Source organism: Hyposmocoma kahamanoa, unplaced genomic scaffold (assembly GCF_003589595.1).
Source record: "Hyposmocoma kahamanoa isolate Upper Pololo Valley unplaced genomic scaffold, ASM358959v1 220, whole genome shotgun sequence".
Lineage (NCBI taxonomy): Eukaryota > Metazoa > Arthropoda > Insecta > Lepidoptera > Cosmopterigidae > Hyposmocoma > Hyposmocoma kahamanoa.
In genome coordinates, this window is record NW_020653740.1 from 5682859 (window position 1) to 5703706 (window position 20848).

Consider the following 20848-nt stretch of genomic DNA (forward strand, 5'->3'; position numbering starts at 1 on the left):
TTGACAAGTTCTGTGTGCTTGTATTTTCACTAGCATTCGTATCCTTCAAAACTGAAACACAGTAATGTGCACATTACTGCTTTGTGGCAGAAATAGTTAAAGTGGCAGTACTTCCCTGGACAAACTCTTTCGCAAGGAGCTCTAGTGCTTCTAACAAGTACTTAGTTGTTTTTATACCTAAGAATTGGTTAGAACAATTATAAATTTTCTTAAAAGTATTAATCTACTACATAAATGTATCTTGATACTTACATGCGACCATTCAGTGACTCACGCCACATGATTATTAACTCTAATAAATGATAGATAGTTATTGTCAATGTATAACTTTACGCATAGTTGTTATATTTTTGCTTTCAAATAACTTAAGAGCTCTCATGCCAAAAAAGTTTTGACGTTGGCTCCGCCCAAATTTGTGAAACAAATATATGCCTGAAGTTCGCGTGACACGCGACAGATGTTGAATTTTGCGCAGTAAAAGTACCAAATTCGTTTTAGCGGAATAACTCTAAAACTAAAGAGATTTAAAAAATTCCGTAGTGACAGTTGTCGATTATGCATAAATATAATTAATTATCTAATTTTTGTCCTAATAACCTGTAGCATTTCGAGGATAAATCGAAAAAATGTTTAAATTAGAGGTCATTTCGCGATTTTTATCTATCGAGGAAACTTTATTGTTTTATGTTTCTGATTAATGTCTATGCTTGAATATATCGTGTAGTTACTCATACAATATTTTATTTTTTACTTTAAAGTGGACATACCCCTCTAAAATCAAATCGAAGATTAGGAATTTTCCCTCTGCTCCCTCTTAATTCCTCTCGTTGATCGTGACTGAAACTGTTTGCGTTATATCAATGAATAAAGTGTTTATCTATCTATATAGATAAACACTTTATTGACAATAATAATAATAATGTAAATGTTGAAATGCGTAACGATGAATTCGCTTTATTTGGAAAACCGTACTTTGAAATATTGTTGTTACATGTATCTGTAATTGTATTGGTAATGTAAATAAATAAATAATAATATTCCAATCCAATATCGTTCCCATTCCATCTTTAAGGAAGACACGTAATTCATCTGTATATATATATATATATATATATATATATGTATTTGGATCGATACGAATTTGCGGAGACAAAAATGCCCCAAGCTAATGGTATTATGTAAATATGTTTTAGGCAAAATATCGACGTTTTGAAGGGATATCTCCAAGAAGCACTGGCTGTAACCTTGAAACTCTCATTGTTGGGGAAACTTCGCAAAATAAATAATGGTATTGCGATAAGCAGCATATATGTATATATATTTTTGTCTCAGTCAACTACACCATTACCTGGTTTCAAACTATATTCAGACTTAGGCTACTATTATAATTTGAAAAACTTAAAGAATTTATTTAATTCGAACTTGTAATTAAGACATTTGAAGACGCTAACGAATTTTTTTAACCTATGATTTTGTCATTGTTCTTTTGTTTGATTGAAATATTTATATTTTATGTGGAGGTAAATAACCATTTCATTTACACCTTCTGCTACCATATTTGTAATACTGGTGAACCAAAGGGTATTGTTTCAACGATAGAAATCGCTAGCTAAGAAGTAGTAAGACATAAAGTATACCTGTATGAAGCTAAGATTTAAAGAAATTAATAATACTTTGGCTTCGTCTATTAATTTTTAAATACTAAATTATAATACTAAAATATGAACCAACCAAGCAACTTTATTCTTACATCCAGACTCATCCTTAAACTATAATCGGAGCGTAAAGCTAGTAGCATGCAACTACATCACACTTCACTCCGAGTTATCGCCCTCGGAGAGTATGAGGGACCCCTCAGTTAGCACACCCTTTTGGAGGATGTGTCCTGGAAGTCCGTGCCCACCTGAGCGCCCCCAAGCCTCAGTTAAGCGCATAATACCGCCCTTTTATATGGCGCAATAAAATCCATCTGCGGCTAACTGCTAATCCATAAACAGCACAGGGAATAGGATCAATTGTTTCGCCAAACGCAGTATTTAAAAGTACAACTAATTACAATTATTATTCTTTCGGCGACTTACGTGGCCTAGCGATGGACACTCTGAGCGTTAAGTAATAATAATAATAATAACGCACACACTCAACATAGCCCCGCACTAGGGAAACCCTGTGTCGCGGGTGCCATGGACACACACATAGACAACCACAAATTATACCCAAACTCACGAGAGAAATAAATGTAGGTCATGCAAATATTTCGCCCGGCCCGGGAATCGAACCTGGGACCTCTGCGTGGCAGTCCGGCATGGTAACCGTTCGGCCACGGAGGCAGTTGTAGTAATAAAGTCCCGGACGAATTCGGTAAACAACTTTTTAAAATTCGTTCTAGTATTCTGCCGCCATTAGTTAAAAGGGCGCTTGTGACAAAAACTCAAAACCGAGAAAATAATGTTTAAAGAAATGTAAATATATAATTATTTATTTATTTATAATAGGTACACCAACAGCATATGTATTATAGCATTGAAGTAACTTAAAACTAGTAAACATGATTCTGATACACAAGGCAATTACAGGTGAACACAACATTCAGTAACAAACTCTCAGAGACTAATTAAAGTTGCAAATAGTATACAAAATTAAATCAAATTAAAAAAGAAAAAGAAAAACAAACAACTCAGTCCAATGAGGTTCCAAGCAACAGTTTCATGAGTTTGGTCTTATACTTTGCAAGGGAATCAAAAAATATATCGAGGTCAGGTATTTCAGCATTAAAACTATTGTGAGTGTGGCAAACACGAGAAACAGGGGCATGCTCAATGACATTGGTTCTACAAGCCGGTTGATGGAACAATCGCGTGATGGGTTTCCGGGGTAAATTATAAGGAACTGAGAGTGAGATGCGCGAAAGTATCTCGTCGCTTCTAAAAGTTCCATTAACGCATTTGTGCAGAAATAGTGCATCATGAAGTCTACGACGGTCACGCAAAGACATTAATTTAAAAAACTTCAAGCGCTGGTCATATGGGCATCTATGGGAAATATTCGGTGAATTAAAAGCGAGGTGCCTTGTGAAAGCTCGTTGTACGGATTCCAAGCGTTGGGAGTGCACCGTATAGGCAGGATTCCATACCACAGAAGCATATTCAAGCTGACTACGAAGTAGAGTATTAAATAATATAATTTTAGTTTTGTTACTAAAGGATCTTGAGTTCCTTTTAACAAAACCTAACATTTGGGCGGCCTTACTGGTGACATGATTAATGTGTGATGTAAATTTGAGTTTACTGTCAATGATGATACCCAGATCCCGTACCTCTGGTAATTCTACCAAATGTTCATCATTGACAGTGTACGTTGAAGGAAAGGTATTTATCTTTCTGGTGTAACGAATGTAGGAGCACTTTTTGGAATTTAGTTCCATTCCGTTGGACCTACACCATACTTCAACATTGTCCAAGTCCCTTTGAATCAGTGCCATATCTACACAGGATTCTATTTTTTTATATATTTTTAAGTCATCTGCAAAGAGAGAGTACTTACAATGTTTCACACATGATGTGATATCATTTATGTAGCAAACAAAAAGTAAGGGTCCCAGGTTAGAGCCCTGTGGCACACCCGATTGTGCAATATATGCGTTAGACTCAAAGCCCTTTATTACAACTGACTGATATCTTTGTGACAAATAAGAGCGAAGCCATTCCAAGAGATAACTTAAGATTATAACTTTTATAAATTATTTTTCGTGGAAATACATCTGTTTGCCAAGTTTGACTGAAATCGTTTTAAGTGCGCGAAACCGGATTCATCCCCTAGTTTGCCACCCTTAGAGGTGGAATATTTTCTTCAAATTTAAGTGGTAACAATACTGAGATGCTCTCTTTTCAACAAAAAAAGAATCATCAAAATCGGTTAACAAATGCCAGATTGTTCGATTAATCGCGTAACATAGATACAAAAAAATATAGTGAAATTGAGAACCTTCTCCTTTTTTAAGTCGGTTAAAAATATCTACTTTTCTCTTGTGGTAATTTCACCCACCTAGGAAAAAATTAAAATAGTGACCGATCGTCTTTTTTTACTGATTACGGCCTTCTATACATATTAAACAATATTTATTTTAAACGTCACAAGCGCCCTTTCAACTAACGGCAGCAGTATTTATTATTGATAGAAAAATCGAACAACAAAGAAAATTTTACAAACTGAGCTATGCATATGTACGCCAGATTTTTTCTGTACATGCTTGTTACAGATCTTTTTATCGAGCCGTTTTAACGGCTTTTTAATGCCGACAGCGCCACCTGCGAGAAACTCATGCAAGTTTCTTCATTCGGTCCTAGTGTTCTGGGTAGTATCTCAAGAGTTAATTTTGGTGCTTTCACCATACAGGTAATTTCCTCATTTGAGATCAGGTTATTGATGTGCCATCCGATACTACTATATTATTATATTATTTTACATTTCCCTTAGGAGTTATCATAACATAAATATGTACATATTGGCACATGCCCGGCAATAACACACATGCACTTTTATCACAATCTGTTATAGAAAAGATATGGACGCAAATGTTGCATGCAACAATGCTTTTTCAAGAGCCCTTACTTCAGTACAGAGGGGACAGAGTAGCTCAGGGTGGCCGTTGTCAGAGGTACAGCAAGGTCGGCGGTTGCGCAAGTGCACTTCAGATAGCGCTGCACTTGAGGGGACAAGTTTATAGTGCTGATGGCAAAAGGTTGAATACTAAGCGATTGAGAAATAAGTATATTTTTGTCAGTAACTTCTTTAAACCGACACTGTTTACATAATACAATAAAAAATTGTTCATTGCACAATGTAAGTTTAGTAGCAGTAGACCTCTTTGTAAAGTGTTCGTCCAGACAAGTACTACCAGTTCACCTAACCTTGCCGCCAAGCAATAATGTGAGCACTGCGTTCCAGTTTTGAAAGGTAAAGGTGCTGGCGAAATTACAGGCACATGGGACTTGTCAACTTATGTCTCAGAGTGACGGTGCAATGGGAGTGCCCCTCAGATCTTTGCGATTTAAAGCTCTGAGTGGTACTGCAAGTGTTATGGACAGGCGTGAGGCTTGCCAACAGGTGCACGACTGTCACGACATTCGTCCCGTCACTTGGGTTTATAAAATCTACATTGTTTAACAAAAGTCAAATAACGGCACAATAACGGCCTTTGCATTCTAGTTATTTTAAACATTTTCTTTAAGTTTGAGGCTACTTCCGTTTCTACTATCTTACAATAAAGGCTGGAATGTAAATTTGTAATCATTGAAACGCAACTACCGCGTTTGCGTTAACGTTTATATTTAAATCATAACTATATATTTATAAGGTTTAAACTAAAATCTAAACGCCAACACGATAGTTAAGTTTACATATTTGAAGCTTACACTAAGGCTCTGGTTATAAGTTAAACAGGGATTGAATTAAAAAAAAAAAAGAGTAAAACATGAATAGATTCTGACATTGTAGCACCCATTTTATCAAATAATCTGTCACAAACAATATGTCGGCACAAAAATTGTTTTACATTCTCACTATGATTTGGAGATAAGCAAAAAACAACAATGTTTTGTTTTACGACTTTAAAATTGCTCAACAAGCAATTTACAAATCGTTTACAATTCACGTGATGTAGGGTTGTCTGGACGAAATTGCCACTTAGCAATAAGTCCGCCCGTTGTACATTACTACAACTCTGTGATCTACTGTTCTGTGTTTATCATAATATTTATTCATTCATTTATTTTTCAATCTACTCTTATTTTAATGGTCAATATGCCAATAAATGACATAAACAATGGCATAATTATGTTGCACTTTGGCTTTTGGCTAAAAGCTTCTAGCTTTTACACCAGAAATAACCAGTGTAATATGAAACGATTAGCTAACTGGTTTGATATTTTTGTAAGTGTACTTCACATTTCAGAACTTGCACACCATATCGTTACTATTACGCTTTTGAAATTGAGCCCTAATGCTTTTGGAATACCTCATAAACTCGCATATAGATGCCATACCCGGACGAGATCAGTGATGACACGAAAATGACACGCCAAACGGCCATTTTGTTTTTGACAAGCAATTTATTTTGCTTTAGCGACTGCTAAGCTTCTTCGAAAACTTATTTTCAGAAATGTTCACAATATGTATTGTTAGGTTGAGTATCTGTATCGTAACAAAACACTTTCACGTTGTAAAGATATCTTTTTCAAACAAATCAACATTTCGGGCTTTTTACAGGTAAAAACAAATATACTTAGATCCGAAAAAATTGTTTCATTCTCATATTACTTGATTTTATTCTAACATTTTAGATAAGGCTCTATATATACATATATGTACATACACGGAAAATAAATACAATAGAAGTGCTTAGTCGGCGTGGCACGTGGGCCAACAGTACGCGGCTCAGTCCGCCATTTTCTATTTGTACGTATGGTCGTGTCAATTATCTTGCGCAAAACCTCGAATATCACAGAAAAATGCCTTATTTTGGTAATTTGGAATGCAAAAATGATAGTCGCACTTGTAATATTGTCTATGGCGGAATTCATATCGTTGTTAAGTTTTATTTTTTCAATTATAACAAATTTTTAATTTTCTGTTTACCGTAACATGTTTTTCGTTACAAGAAACGAAAGTACACCTTATGCCGCTGCAATATGGTCACTTTTTTTGGAGAATCAAGTAAACATCTCGAATTCGTTGTCATTCAGCTATTAAGAGCTAGATGGCAACACATTGATTGAAATTTCAATATGAGATAAAAGCGTCGTAACTTGCAATAATGGGTATTGAACTTTCAACGATATACCAACAGGGTAAAGTTTAAACTATGTTAACAGTATAGAATTTGTTATTTCTTTCTAAATTAGAAACTATGACCAATCATTATCAATATTTCATAGTGTTTCAAATTATGAGTGTGTGAATTTTGGCGACCGCGGTTCTGATAGTAATCGAGACTTAAGTAAGGCACTACGGTTGTTTTTTTTTTATCTTCACGCTTATCACGCTGTCTCAGACCTCCACCCATTACATTCTTGATCAACATTTATCACCTCCTATACTCCCATCAGTCTTCACTGACGGATCTAAAACAAACTCAGGAACAGGTACTGGGGTATTCTCAGAAGACCTCAATATTAGGATATCAGCACCGCTTGGTGACCACAACACAGTATTCCAGGCTGAATGCATGGGCATCAAGTTGGCGGCAGAAGCAATCATAGCGAGAAGAGTAAAGAACTACTTACTCCATTCGAATACTCTCCGACAGTATGTCAGTACTTCAAGCACTGAATAGCTATGACATAAACTCAGGGCTCATTTACGAATACCATCAAGCACTCATGGAGGTATGTATACAAAACCACGTAACTCTTCAGTGGATTAAAGGACACAGCGGCTCACGTGGCAATGATGCAGCAGATGAACTAGCCAGGAAAGGGTCGGAGACGGACGCTGTAGAACCAGAACCGATAGTGTCCCTCCCCTGCCAATGGTCCAGAACAACTATACACAAAGGTACAAAATCTTCACATAATAATACATGGACCACCCTTACGGTTTGTAGACAGGCGAGGGAAGCACTCCCAACGCTCAATGCCAGTCTATCTCGAATACTAATTAAACTTAAAAGGCAAGAGCTTCGCACTCTAACTGCCGCCCTAACGGATCATGGTCCATACAATAAACACCTTTTCAATTTAGGTATCACAGACAGCCCTCTATGCAGAGCGTGCATGGAGGGGGAGGAAACGGCTGCGCACATCCTACTCCAGTGCTCCGGCGTGGCCAACTACAGGGCAAAGTACCTTGGAGTGCCAAGGTCGCTCCCCGAAGTCTTCAGCAAACCAAGGAGGCTGCTGAGATTCCTGGAGAAGCTTGTGTGGCACAAGTAGGACCCTGCACCCACCACACGCAAAATAGGCGCTTTGTCGTCGAGTTGCGGAAACCAGCCCGTTGCACCAAGTACCAAGTACTCCCATCAGTCTCGTCATATGTTTATTCTTGGTACTTTTAACAGGACCTTTTTCAAGGATATTTCTAATCCACTTTTCCACCAACATGTTCTATAAATTTGTGGCGTCAACTAACACTCTTTCTATATGACCAAACCAACGAAGCATTCCTTTTTCTATACTGGTGAGCTACATCATCATTCAAATTAATAATAATGTGCCAGACAACTACACCAATTGCCTGGTCTCAAACTAGGGAAGTCCCTGTGCTATGAGCACCAGAGCAACGGAATTCACTCAGGGACACTTCACATTACAACGCCTTCTTACTAATGTAAAAGCTGCTTGAATCTGTGACAATATTGGTGTCCTCATAATTACATATTGAATCTAAAAATACGTCTCAGGGTCATCGAGTAAAAGCCAAGAAAATACCGCCCGTATATAGCTTTAGAATTAGGATAGAATTAAAAGAAAAAATAATAAGAGAAAAAAAATGTACTAACGTTGATTTTGTTCTTGACTCGCTCGATAGCCTTGGAATCCTCCTTGTCAGGACTAAGGCGGCAGACCCTCGCACGCCAGTCGTTCGCGCCGGCTGCCTGGAGAGCTGCCAGCCTGCAAAGAATATCATATGGGACAATTTAATAAATATACTTACAAATTTCATATTTTCGTGGATGCTTAAAAAATAAATACTTGAAGTTAATGTATTACGCATAAGCGAGTGCTCTCCTTACAGGACACAGGCTGTTCTGATACAGTTTAGTGAAAGCTTTAACTGCAAGTTCAATATTGCACCAGTAGATGGCACTTAAACATATTCAAGTTTTTGTATGAGAAATAAGATTCACAGGACCGTGTACGCCATCTATTGAACAAATTGAGCAAACAACACCACCAATACAGTTCAATGTGAACAAAATGAACACAAGGTGTTCTTTTCATCACCACAATAAGATTTATGTACGTAAGTGAGACAAGACGTGTTTCGCAGTCACACTACTCAACAACCATGCCGCAACGACCCGTGTACATATTCACGAAATCCACATTCGCGTTGTTCACAGCAACTCTACATAGATATGATACAATTATTACTTATTCATATTATTTCTTAAAGTAATTTAATTAATTATTTGATAACGCACCAAGTATGTGACAATTTTTTTAAAAGATTCTTTTTCTCAGTATTGGTTTCTCTTTAATTGAGTAGCAAGTATTTAGTAAACAGTAGCTATCTATACATCTGAAAATGTGCTTTTGTGCTTTATTTTGTCTAAAAGGAAGACCAACAGCTTAAAACTAACTTAAACTATAATAATAACAACTGAGACGCAATTACAGATCGTCACAAAAAGAAAATATAATAAGGAACCTGGATGCACAATTCAACGAACCTATTACACAAAACATAACATAAATATTACGTCAAACATAAAAAGACAACCGCAGCTGCAAACCTCACTATAAATCAAAGAAATGGCCACTCAGTGCTCTCATTGCCGAAATCATTGAAATAAGAAAAAGATATCCATAATATTAACCTTAGCGCTAAGTCCAAAGTCATGGTACCACGATTCGATTTCGTTTAACCAAGGTAAACGACTCTTTTATGGGGAACTGTACGCGTTTTTACAATAAGATTCCGGAGCATATATTAAAATTATCATTTCCTAAGTTTAAAAACTACATTAAATTTTTTTTTTTCAAAAGTGATACTACAAAATTGAAAGACGATATGGCTCTACATTCCACACAAAATTGATTCAAAGTATATTCCATAACATTTAAGTTTATTTGAAAAAAGCAATCCCTAAAGTTTCTTACTCTTGTTCTTCTCAGGGAAGTCAGCGTAGTGACCAAGCAGTAGCTTAAATGTGACGTTATCAAGTGTATATTCATTTTACCTATGGAATAAATGATTATTTAACTTTGACTTTGAATCACACTTGTATTGAAAAGTTACAATTTCTATGTACAATTGTATGTTATAGATACATTTGTCATGTTTAATGTTGAATAGATGAGACGGACTTAGATAAGTATGTTAGATATTTCTATGTATATAATTATAATAAGAGAAGCTCAAACTATGTGGTACATTGACACAGTGTATTTACATATTTACTATTTACATAGCTACATAGTGGTACGTACATAATCTCGCAAATCTAAACTATTCTGGGTTCTTTGTCATCAATTTATAGAATTTTGGTTCAAATTTACTACTGATTTGAAGTATAATATTCCATTCTCGTCTTTAAACAAAGAGAAACCCGAAAATTTGTACGTTTTCTTAATAGTACGCAAATTTCAACCATTCGTTGTCCTGAGCACAAAATGCTTTTGCAGGGATATAAATTTTTTCATGTTTTTATCTTACAACATATTCGAATTATATTGATAACTCAGAAATTAAAATCGAGTTACATGATGTTATCTAACCTACAAATATTGTGTCTCTACAACGCACAACAACTCTACTTAAAGTTGTTATAATTTTTGTCAATTCGTATTACCACCTAGGCGATTTAATAAATTAATAAATTATTAAATTATTTAGAAATGTTAAGAGTGTCTCTTTGCTACAGACGACAATCACAACCGCAATTACATAATGACTATTAACCATTTATTTAAAGTAAACGAAGACTCTTCTTTATCTATATTTAACTTAGCACTACTTAAATGTTGGACAATTGTGGTATTTAACTTCACCAACATTTGTCGTTAACATTTGGTTTTAATTGTCAAGTACATACGTAGTTCAAAGGAAAATTAAAAATATTATTGAATATATTTCCTTGTAACAAAATTAGATGCTATGAGTTCATCACTATCATTAATCCACATAGAGGATGTAATAAAAAAGCGTATTTTGCAATATAAAAATTGCCAATGAAACCGACCGGGATGAGCCAAGAAAAAATAATTCGATTTTTCATCATTATTAATACAACTACCTTCGTGGCCGACTCGTGAGTTTGGGTGTAATTTGTGGGTGTGTATGTGTGTGTCCATGGCACCCGCGATACAGGGTTTCACTAGTGTGGAGCTATGACACTAGAGTGTTACTATTATTATTATCGAAGAATTGATTTTTGACATGCTAAGGTTACAATAAGTTTGTAATTCGTACGAGATCAATTTTACCATGTATCCCTCTTCTAGATAGATAGATAAATATCAAACACGGGCTACGAGTGCGTGCGCGTTACAATCATAGAAAAATTCCTTAAATATAACAAACTAATGGAGTAATATAACAAAAATAATATAATAATATCACAGAAAACGTCGTGAAATTCAATAAAAGTCAATAATTGTCTTTTTAACTTTTCGTACATTCTATACAACACAACAACGACGGATTGTTTGTTTTTCGAATACAAATTGCATTGTTGTCCAAAGTTTCATGTACATTTTTTAATCGTAAAATATAGCTACACCTTTTCATTACGCCCTGTGTAGGTGTCTCTCCTGGGCAGGAGTCATTTCTGGAGAAAGAATTCAGGCTATTGTACTCCACGTTGGTCCCATGCGGTTTTGTGATTTCACAAATCTTTGAAGAGTTATGTGATATCACGATATTTTCTTTTATATTCCAGCAACAATAACGGTTTGTAAACTGCCCATGGGTTACCTATTAGAAGGCCAAAATAACATTTTCCAGAAATAACGTTTACTCGAATTTTCATAACCTCGAAAGTAAGTTTGAGAGGAAAATGTTTCTTCTTTTAAACCTAACTTAACCTAACCTAACCGAACCTAATAGTGTCTTTGAGACAAACATCCAACATATCCTGAAAGAACAACAGTTTCGTTGTAATTTGGTTTTCGGGGTAATGAAAATTTTAACAAACGTTATTTCGGAAAAAATAAATTCGAGTTAGTGACAGGTTACCCTGTTCATGATTCGAAAACGACACAGTAATGCAAGTTCTCTGGCGGGAAATCAAATTCGATTCCTCTGAATCACACACGATGTACGTTGCTGCTACAAAAAGAAAGTGGGCACTAACAAGTTATTTAAAAATAATATCGACGCATAGGCATCAGATTAAAAAAAAGTTTTAACCACTGTCGTTTAGCGCATGATGACAAGAGTGTTGTACTTGTTAAAACCGTAAATATGTTATAATTTTTAGCTATTTCAGCATTGTCACAGCATCGAAAAAATGCATATTATAAAATTTCTATTTCTTCAATAATAATAATAATAATAAACGCAACACACTCATAGCCCCGCAGTAGGAAACCTGCCGCGAAACCCTGTGTCGCGAAGGCCATGGACACACACATGGACAACCACAAATTACACCCAAACTCCCGAAAGAAATAAATGTGAACCATACGCATAGTTCTCCCGGCCTGGGAATTGAACCCAGGAACCTCTGCACCGAGGCAATTTCAGTTCAGTTCAATAAAGGTTGAGTAAGGATGTACTAAGTAGATATTAACACATGTTCATGGAATTACTTCTTTATGTCTAATTTTCACTTTTTTTGATATGTTAATTGTGCTGGTATGTATATAATAGCTATTTTCGGATTCTCACTACAGCTAAATGACGCCAATGACCTTTATTTATTATCATCACTTAAGTACAGTGAACAAAGTACGAGTATATCAATTATATTATACATGTTTGTGAAATTCCACAGCACATAGATTATTATTAATTATTAACTCTACAAATTATACAAGAATAAGGATTTTAAAAAGTTGTTAGATTGGGGTCTTTTTTTATAACATCAAGTGACTAACGAACAAGTCATGTACCTGGTGGTAAACGACACGCCTGTCCACAACAGTTGCAGTGCCACTCAGAGCTTTAAATGGCAAAGATCTTAGGGGCACTGCCACTGCGCCCGTCAGCCTGATACATAAGTAAACAAGTCTCATGTGCCTGTGACTTCACCAGCACCCTTGCCCTTCATAATCGGAACTCAGTAATGCTGACATTACTGCTTGGCGACAAAAATAGGTAACGTGGCAATACTTCCAAGTAGTTCTACTGCTACTAAATTTATATTTTATCTTTGTGTCGCTATCACATAATTAACTACGTACATAAATGACATTCATTAAAAAATATAGCTTATGTACTTCAAATTGTAAAAATAATGTGAATGGTCTATTATTACATGAGCGTCAATATAAAAATTATAAAAACTTTGTATGTGTGAATCAAAATACATTCTTGCAACGCGTTTAAAACCTATCACGAAGAAATTAACGAATTTGAATAATACAGTTACGACATTAAAACTGACGGTACAACCGTGATTTATGTTACTTCGATCTATTTCACTCAAAGCTACCCCCGTCTCAAATACTAAGTATTTTATAGGAAAGTCGAGTCTTTTAATATAGGTAATATCAAGTGATGGGATGAACAAGTCGTGCGCTTGATGGTAAGCTACATGGCTTTCCATAACAGTTGCAGCACCACTCAGAGCTCTAAATCGCAAAGATCTGAGGGGCCACTGCACCCTTCACCTTGAGGCACAAGTTAACAAGTCCCATGTGCCTGTAATTTCACCATACCATAGCAAATTGTGATAGCACGAGCTCATTTTTTTCCTTTTCTGGCATCATGAACACCTCGAATTTCCTTTCAAAATTCTGTTAAACTCTAATTGTAATATATTGGGTCAGAGGGGCCGGTGCGTATCCTAAACTCTTTCCTTAGAGGAGACTCATGCTCAGCAGTGGGACATACAAGGGGATGTCCATGATGATGATAATGACTATTTTTATTATTATAGTTACAGCGAAAGTCTTATGATAGTAAAAGAAGTATGAATTTGCAAGGATACTGAAAACTTAGCTTATTTCTATTTTATTACGATATTACTTACATTTTTTTGAAAAATTATACAAATATCCAACAAACACAAAGAAAAAATCCTGCGATCCGGCTGAATTGAAACCAACACCTTGTTTGCCAGACCGGGGCTAACGTAATCCAGTCGGATCGAAAAGTAATTTTTATTTGTTTGATATTTGAATCAATAATAACTGAAAACCTGTGTTCAATTCACGTAATGCAATTCAAGCTAATCCAATCAGCTATTAGTATTATGTGAGGGATGTAGAAACAAAATTGTGTGCGAATTTACCTTTCGGCGATGGTGCCTCCTCGGTGTGGCATGTCGGCCTGCGTGGCGCTGCGCTGCACGCCGCCGCCCAGCCTGCAAACAAACATAATAACACTTGTTACTATATGAAACTGCTGTACAGTTTTCGTTCACAAAAACGACAACTGGATGTTTTCGTGGGGTTCCGAAAGCGATAAGGGAACATACAGGATAGTTTCTTTATAAAATATTCTATCGTAATACGTGATATACGGACACAACAAAACCTGAAACTCTACCCAAAACTGGCGCAAATACATCGAGTTGCGTCAACCAGTCCGTTACACCCATAGATTTTCCTATATCTATGGTTACACCATAATCTAAAAGGTTGAATATTTATTGGCTGCCTATTTCTTTGATGTTTTGCATAAGTATTATGACAATATGTCTTGATTCTGAATACGCAAGATACTTTTAATACGACGACCTCGATGTCCCAACGGTTTGCACTAGAGGAGAAGGTCTCGGGTTGGAATTCGGGCTCGGGACGCGCCGACAAAGCCGATACAATTTAACTTTAAAGTTCTTTGTATGATCCGAATCTTCGTTCACTTGTCCGCACCAAATCGCCGGAAAAAATCGGAAGGTGTTCAAACCCCAGCCGAATTCGGATGATGTCAGAGAATTTTTGTCACGTTTTATTATTTATTTATATTTTTACTATAAATGAATATAATAGTGAATTCAGTTTATTTTTTCCATGTTAGTTCTGATATTTTACACTTTCTTCATCTTCCATTAACAAAGTTCAACACTGATAAACAATTTTTACCCGACTTCAAAAAAAAGGAGGACCTACTAAATTCGTTTTTTTTTTTTGTTACGCGATTACTCCGGATTTGTGAACCGATTTTGATTATACTTTTTTGCTGGAAAGAGGGTACCTCAGTATTGGTACCATTTAAATTTGAAGAAAATATTCCACCTCTAAAGGTGGCAAACTAGGGGATGAAGTCTGGTTTCGCGCACTTTCCGGTAACCGATTTCAATGAACTAGGCAAATAGATGTAATTCCACAAATTATTGCGGTCTTTTTTTTATAAAAAAGTTATCTTTATTATTTCGGATCTAAATAGCGTATATTTTTTATAAACTTCGGAATCTTTACAGGTCCTATGGTCACGGCTGACTAAGTTAATGCTGATATCCGAAAAAGTAGTCACAATTCTAAAATTATAGAGAACGAACACGACATTTCCTAAATTGGTTCTGATTTGGGTATTTTGGGTATATATTGCTCCGGAAGGAATTCCCTTGCCTGGTAATCATAATAAAGGGAATTTTGTATATTACGACCAGATAATTGGTACAATTGTCTCGCACATTAAAAAAATGGATTACCTTGACTGTTCGAATTTCTCTTTAAGAGAATTGAAGTTAAATAACCTTTCTTCTAAAAGCCTCATTGTTAACACATCCATGCCAGATGATAAAAATTATATCACAAAATTACCAAGCACGAAATGTTCACAAAAAGTTCTATAAAATCCTGCACATACACCATAGTTAACACGTGGTAAAAGTTTTAGTCCAACGTAGTAAATTTACTTAAAAAATTAGTGTACATTGCTAAAAAACCACGCTTATTGTTTGGAGAATTGACAAGCTAATGACAGTGAAGCAGAATGTGACAGCTTCGAATCCGGTCGCGTTCAGAGAACGACTGAGGGTAACGTCAAATAGACCGCATAAGTTATTTGTCCTGCCGATAAGGTCTTTGAACAGGAAGGACTCCGATACTCTTTAATAACGCGTTTTTATTTTCAATAGTTTATATTTGAGATGCGTGGTAATTATAAAATTTAAACTGCCTCTGTGGCGGAATGGTTACCTGTTCTGCCACATAGAGGTCCCGAGCTAGGAGAAATATTTGTATGACCTACATTTATTTCTCTTGTGAGTGTAATTTGTGGTCTACATGTGTGTACGTGGCACTCGCAATATAGGGTTTTCCTTAATGCGGGGTTATGAGTATGTTCGTCATTGTTACAAAAGTGGTAACACGTCGATTTAATTATTTGGAATTCAGTATATAGATACATATATAATGTTGAAAATGTATAACGATTATATAACATAGATTTAGCAGCAGTAGAGCTCCTTGTGAAAGAATTCGTCCAGGGAAGTACTGCCACCTCACCTATTTCTGCCGCCAAGCATAAATGCCAGCAATACTGTGTTCCGGTTTTGAAGGGTAAGGGTACTGATGAAATTACAGCCACATAGGACTTGTAAACTTATGTCTCAAGGTGACTGGCGCAATGGTCAGATCTTAGCGATTCATAACTCTGAGTTATGGACAGGCGTGTAGTTTACTATCAGGCGCACGACTTGTTCGTCCCGTAACTTGATATTATATAAAAAAGAAAATATTATTGTCAAAATCAATCGTACCCATAATAAAGATATAAAGCCACATGCAATTATACGTCATAATGTGCTTTTATCACATGAAACTCATAAAAATAATATGAACTACTAAAACACACTCTGTATTTGTGAAATTTATAACTCTACTATTTAATCATAAAAAAGTAATCGTATATTTTCTGAATCTTATTACATAATTGAATTTCTCACTATGCAGATGTTACTTTATTACACCAAGGGTGCGCATTACCTGTATATTTATTAATGCATGTATTATAAACATACGTAATACATAATCAATAAACGTTCCGTGATCATGATCCAAGTAACTGTATTCAAATATAGACACTATCACAATGAACAATATTGTCGACAATCGGGCAAAGCAACAAAAGCTACGCGGTAACAAAACCCGTGTAATTATGTCAACTATTGTTGTACATGGTTCATAACATTTATTATTAAACGTATAAGGTTTGTTATTTTACACAAGAAACTGTCATCAATATACAATATTATTTTGTAAAATAGTAACAACCTCGCAAAACTATATTACTAACATCATAAACAATAACTTTTCTTCCATGACATTTAATAATCTATTAGATTTTACTTTTACAAAATTTTAAGAAGCAGTAGAGCTCCTTGTGAAAGAGTTCGTCCAGAGTAGTACTGCCTTAACCTTACCTATTTCTGCCGCCAAGCAGTAATGTCAGCATTACTGTCTTCCGGTTTTGAAGGGTAAGAGGGTGTTGAAATTACAGGCATATGGGACTTGTCAACCTATGTCTCAAGGTGACGGGTGCAGTGATAGTGCCCCTCAGATCTTTGCAATTTAAAGCTATGAGTGGCACTGTTACTGCTATGGATCGGCATGTAGCTAACCATCAGGCGCACGACTTGTTCGTTCCGTCGCGTGATGTTATAAAAAAAACTTGTATAAAAATAAAAATATTATCGCTCTTAAGTAAAGGGTGATAGATATGTGCGGTGACAATAGAAAGTGGGGGTGGTCAGGGTAGACGCTTGCACGTTTGAATTCACTACCAAATACAGATACAAAAATAAACTTCGTTTCATTTCAATTTTTTATTCATTTGGTATTCAACTATTTTTTTATGTGAAATTACACCACTAGTTTGTTATAATTATTAATACAAAGATATATAGAAATATATTTCGTTCGTTTCACTTTGGTAAATTTATAATGTTTTGTAAAGTCATCGAACAAAGTTGTTGTTTACGATGTTTGTAATATAGTCCTGAGGTTCAAGGTCAATGCCTGAAGTTGTTAGTATAAAGTAAAATAACCCTTTTCAGTTAAATACAAACTATTTCAATAACAGATCTCAAGTGTCAACAATATTTTACAAGCATTAATATCAGATTAAACGCTATACATTTTTATTTAGTACTTATTTTATTGTTAATATTTACTAAAAAGTAGTTTAAAGTTTACTTTACCACGTTAAAAAATAAGGGCCTTTAAAACACACTGTGGTATTTAAATGAGTGAATGATAAGGGTACAGTTAAATGATAACTGCCATAAAATGTGTGTCGGAAAAAATGTAAGTGCTGGTTACCGATAAACTGTTGTCACTGTCCCGCCACACATAAAGTAGCTTAGTCTTTAACATTTTACGTTATTTATAACGTACTGTAATGATGGCATAATGGCCTCTGTTCAAGAAATTTATGTTTGAAATTCCAATGAGGTATGAATAATTGCTTAGAGAGAGAGAGAGAGAAAACTTGCATTAAATCAACTCATTAAAAAATCATTCGTTCAAATCAACGTTCCGCTGTTGAGCTTGGTGCATCTCGAAGGAGAGGGTTTCAGATGTTACTTTTCCATCCTATTTCAGATGTTAACTTCCTCTGAAATCTGAATTTTTTTTCTACACTAAATAATGTATTTGTACTTATTTTATTTATTTGAACTGGGTCATATATAAAGAAAGATACTATATTAATTCGCCGAGAAAATATAACCATTACTCCATCTGGAATTAAATTAATCGTTCGAAATATTCCTAAATTGCCATTGCCCTATTTTTCCTATAAATAAATCAGTACCAAACAATTTCAAATTGACGAATTTCGTTTAAAAAATAAAATAAAGTTTATTTGAAAGATTGACAGCAACAGTTTTATGATTACCGCAGTCCCCACACTAGGCAAGCCTGTATCGTGGGGTTTATACAATCTATTTACACATAATACTTAGCCTCTAAAATGAGCAGAAAGTATTAAAATATTTAAACAAGTAAACCTAAGACATGTTGTGTTTGCACATTATTAATATACTCATATGTTATACACACATATATAAAAGTACTAACTAGTCCTTGATAAACTAAATAACAATGTTTTATAACAATAAGTTCACAATACACGAAATCGTAAGTCAAGCCGAGCAACCAATTTTGCAGTATACTTTTAGCTTCGAATGGTAAGCACAATTTTATGTCACTTGATTTAAGGACGTTGTTGTATACAAGTGGGCAGATACGTAAGTAAGAATATTAAATAGAAATAAATTAATATATATAATAAAAATATAATAATATAAATTAAATAGAAAACTTTCATTACTTGATGAGAAAGGTATGGAGAAACATTTAAATATACCTTGCTCAATTACCATTAATTCAAATTATTGGTTCGTTGTTCAACACCACTTACCAAAATAATAAATAAAAACGCTACGTACCCGTATCAAACAAAGACCGCGCACGTTTCTGTTTCACGTTCACGTTAAACGTGTACACCCTGGCGTGGATTAAACGCGACTGTGGGCGGGCGGGCTTTCAGGCTTCGCCGTCGTTTGGACAGTACCATAGGTTTCAGTAGAGCTTTTGATTCGAAAAGTTTAATTGAGATTTATGTACTCAAGTTTCACTTTATTCTATTTACTTTAAATAACAATACATACTATTGTATAACATTTTTCGATTGGTTAAACACACTTCGGTCACGTTGTTCCTTTTAAAATTTTATAATGTTAAAACCGGTTAACAATCACACAATCCTAGTGGTCGAGTTCTTCTTATCGTGTCACTGCTTCTTTCATTTTAAGACTATATTGACTTTGAATGGAATAGTATGTTGTCACTTTGACTGCGCTATCAGTGGCCGCGTAGAGATCTCGTACAGGTATTAGGGCACAAGGAGCTCAACAGCAAGTGCTGCATGGACTGTGGTAGACAATAGTTACGGTAGTAAGTGTTTGCCTTAGGATTTAAGATACCTACCTGTGCCTTATAATGATTTTAATAAATAAATGATATTCAAATTACTTATGTAGAATAGCGTTCGTCAGTGATGTCACGCGAGATCGGCCATATCAGGTATTTACGTACGACGTTTATTTCACATAGTATACAGGAGTAAACTCTTCTAATATGACTTACATAAGGCGCCGTGCACTCTATCCAAGCAGGAAGGTGCACGTAGTATCCAGAATGCGTCTCTTAACAAAAATTACTCCAAGCCCGCTGAATAATGGTCCTGGAAAGCTTGCATACTTGCCTACTACAGTAGAGCGTACTTCGACAAACCACCAGACTCCAATTCCACGACGGACTTACACATCGTTTTAGGATTTAAATTGCAAAGAGTAAAAGTATTTAACAATTACACTAAAAACTACTAACGGCCATTCGTCAGTATTTTTAAAGCAGTTTTACATAAATACAAAGAGGTTTGTTACACTTATTATATTGCACGATATCGACAAGAAAGAAGAAGAGTCATGTAAAGCAAAGGAATATCCAAGTCGAATGTAATTCGATTACAGACTAGTGGTAGTGGTGCACGCTACGTTTCGTAGACGTACTCTGAAAGCTTGCATTTAGCAATGCAGCGTGGAAATGGCGAGGTAAGGCTTCATAGTGGCGACCACCATAATACGTTCTGTGGAAAAATTTACTACGTAGCATTGATATGACGTATTTATTTGAAAGAAAAAGATTGAATCAAAAGTGTATACAAAAGGCTTTTCAATTTTGTGAGGTTGATGTTATCGTTGAGAACAACTCGTCGAACGACTCTCATATAATTAAAGCGTAAATATAACAATGGGAACAAAATTAGTTCTAATTTAATTTCATTCATTTATTTCGTCATTTATTGTACAGAAACAAAAATACATTTAGTAAAAAGGTTCTGCTTATTTCTAACGGAAATTTCTTCCTGCAGACCTAAATACAGGAGACACTAATTGTAATAACGGGTTTACGTGCACAACAAAACAAAAATTACGTAAAATAAAAATATCAAAAACATTAAAAAATTATTAAAACTATATAAATACATATTTCTATATTATTATAAT

The 20848-nt window shown here is 35.2% G+C and overlaps 1 protein-coding gene across 4 annotated transcripts in view; it reads right to left on the reverse strand.

Annotated features, from left to right (window-relative positions):
* Positions 1-20848, reverse strand: part of LOC113228083 — a 322064-nt gene that overhangs the window by 44756 nt on the left and 256460 nt on the right. For all 4 annotated transcript variants that reach the window (XM_026461228.1, XM_026461227.1, XM_026461229.1 and 1 more), the window contains 2 exons: positions 14120-14191; positions 8498-8609 (listed from right to left, as the gene is read on the reverse strand). In XM_026461228.1, coding sequence (XP_026317013.1) covers positions 8498-8609; positions 14120-14191 — 184 coding nt within the window. The remainder of the gene's footprint in view (positions 1-8497; positions 8610-14119; positions 14192-20848) is intronic.